The following is a 2,500-nucleotide window of genomic DNA, read 5'->3' as shown; positions in this document are numbered from 1 at the left end:
TAAAAAACGAGCAACAACCCTTTTTTTCAGAGACTCATTGATAACCTTCCTTTCATTCACAAAAAAAAAAAAAAAAAAACGAGAAACAACCCTTTTTCACAGACTCATTAACAACTTTCCCTTCATTCACAAAAAACAAAAACACACACACACACACACACACACAACGAGAAACAACCCTTTTTCACAGACTCCCACGTGACGTCCACTCGAACCTGTAAACACTGCGTCATAATCCTTCTCTCACACTCCTTCTGCATCCTTCCAGACCGGAAATCCTGCTGCGGGGAATCCTTGGATATGGAAGTCTCCGCAACCTCTTGTAGAACCTCTTGGACCTCTTCCTGGTACGATGAGCTGGCTATGTTTGTCTTGGTTTATTTTTTTTTTATTGTTTATTGTCTTTGTTGTTGTTGTGATGATGATGATGATTATGGTGATGGTAATGGTAATGCTGATGGTGATGATGATGGCAATGATGATGATGATAATAATGATAGTGATGATGATGATGATTATAATGATGGCAATGATGAAGATTATGATGATGATGATGATTATGATGATAATGATTATGATGATAATGATTATGGTGATGATGATGGTGATGATTATGATGGTGATGATGATGATGATGTTTATAGTGATGATGATTATGATGGTGATGATGATGATGATGTTTATAGTGATGATGATTATGATAATGAGACAAAGATGATAATAATCATGATACTGATACTGACGAATACGACTATCACTGATATCATCCTCATCACCATCATCATCACCACCACCATCACCACCACCACCACCACCTCCACCACCACCACCATCACCATCACCACCATCACCATCACTAATTCTCCGAAATACTCCCCCCCCCACCACCACCCCCTACCCCCACCACCACCACCACCACCACCACCACCACCACCACCACCACCACCATCACCACCATCACCACCACCACCAATCACCACCCCCTACCACCACCAGGAGTGCCGCGTATCGTGGGTGGCACTGAGGCCGCCCCTCACTCGTGGCCCCATCAGGTGGCACTGTTCATCGACAACAGCCAGTTCTGCGGCGGCTCCCTCATCTCCAGCGAGTGGGTGCTCACGGCCGCCCACTGCATGGATGGGTGAGTGGATAGTGTTGGTTTTTTGTACCAGTTGGAAGGGTTTTTTGTACCATTCAAAGGAGGTTAGTGGATAGTGTTTTTTTGTACCAATTGAAAGAGTTTTTGTACTATTTAGGAGTGGGTTAGTTGATAGTGTTTTTTTTTTGTACCAATTGAAAGGGTTTTTTGTACCATTCAGGAGTGGGTTAGTGGATTGTGTTTTTTGTACCATTCAGGAGGGTGAGTGGATAGTGTTTTTGTACCAGATGAAAGGGTGAGTGGATAGTGTTTTTTTTTTGTACCAGTTGAAAGGGTTTTTGTACCATTTGAAAGGGGCGGGTGAGTGGATAGTGTTTTTTGTACCAGTTGAAAGGGTTTTTGTACCATTCAAAGGGGGTGAGTGGATAGTGTTTTTTTGTACCAATTGAAAGGGTTTTTTGTACTATTCGAATGGGGTGAGTGGATAGTGCTTTTTGTACCATTCAGGAGGGTGAGTGGATAGTGTTTTTTTGTACCAGTTGAAAGGGTTTTTTGTACCATTCAAAGGGGCGGGTTAGTGGATTGTGTTTTTTTGTACCATTCAGGAGGGTGAGTGGATAGTGTTTTTTGTACCAATCGAAAGGGGCGGCTGAGAGGACTATGTTTTTGTAACATTCAAAGAGTGAGTGGATAGTGTTTTTGTACCATTCGAAGAGGTTTAGTGGATTGTGTTTTTGTACCATTCAGGAGGGTGAGTGGATAGTGATTTTTATATCATTCAGAGGGGCGAGAGGATAATCCGTTTTGTACCATTCGAAAGGGTGAGCGTGTATTGTTCCAATGGTAATGGTATCCTAAAGAAGGGTGGGTGAACAGGAATATTTCTGTACCATCTTTTGAGCCAAAGTTCCATGGACTGAACAATTCTAATACATGACCAAAGTTTACGTTTTGCTCAGACATCACCACGTGACAACTATTGCATCATAATGGTGATGATTTTGATGATAATGTCAAGGATAATGATAATAGTGATAATGATAATAATAATGATTATGATAACGATTATAGAGATGATAGTTAACGATAATCACAAAAGTCAAATCACTATTAGTGATAGTATAACTACTAACAACAAAAAGAATGACAACCCCCCCCCACAACACCACCACAACCAACACCACCCCCAACACCACCAACAACAACAACACCCCCAACACCCCCCACCCCCATCCACCACCACCACACCACCCCACCCCAACCCCAACCACTAACAACACCATTCCACCCCCACACCACCACCAAACACTAACAACAAACAACACCCCCCACCAACAACACCACCACCCCACCCCTCCCTCCCACCCCAACCCCTCCCCCCACCCACACACCACCCACACA

The 2,500-nt window shown here is 43.1% G+C and overlaps 1 protein-coding gene across 1 annotated transcript in view; it reads left to right on the top strand.

Moving 5' to 3' along the window:
* Positions 1-2,500, top strand: part of LOC138859503 (chymotrypsin BI-like) — an 8,142-nt gene that overhangs the window by 1,920 nt on the left and 3,722 nt on the right. The window contains exons 2-3 of the mRNA XM_070114932.1: positions 269-347; positions 997-1,141. Coding sequence (XP_069971033.1) covers positions 269-347; positions 997-1,141 — 224 coding nt within the window. The remainder of the gene's footprint in view (positions 1-268; positions 348-996; positions 1,142-2,500) is intronic.

The sequence above is a fragment of the Penaeus vannamei genome, chromosome 36 (assembly GCF_042767895.1).
Source record: "Penaeus vannamei isolate JL-2024 chromosome 36, ASM4276789v1, whole genome shotgun sequence".
In the NCBI taxonomy this organism is placed as follows: Eukaryota; Metazoa; Arthropoda; class Malacostraca; order Decapoda; family Penaeidae; genus Penaeus; species Penaeus vannamei.
The sequence above is the reverse complement of the archived record's forward strand: the minus strand, read 5'-3'. Positions and strand labels throughout refer to the sequence as shown.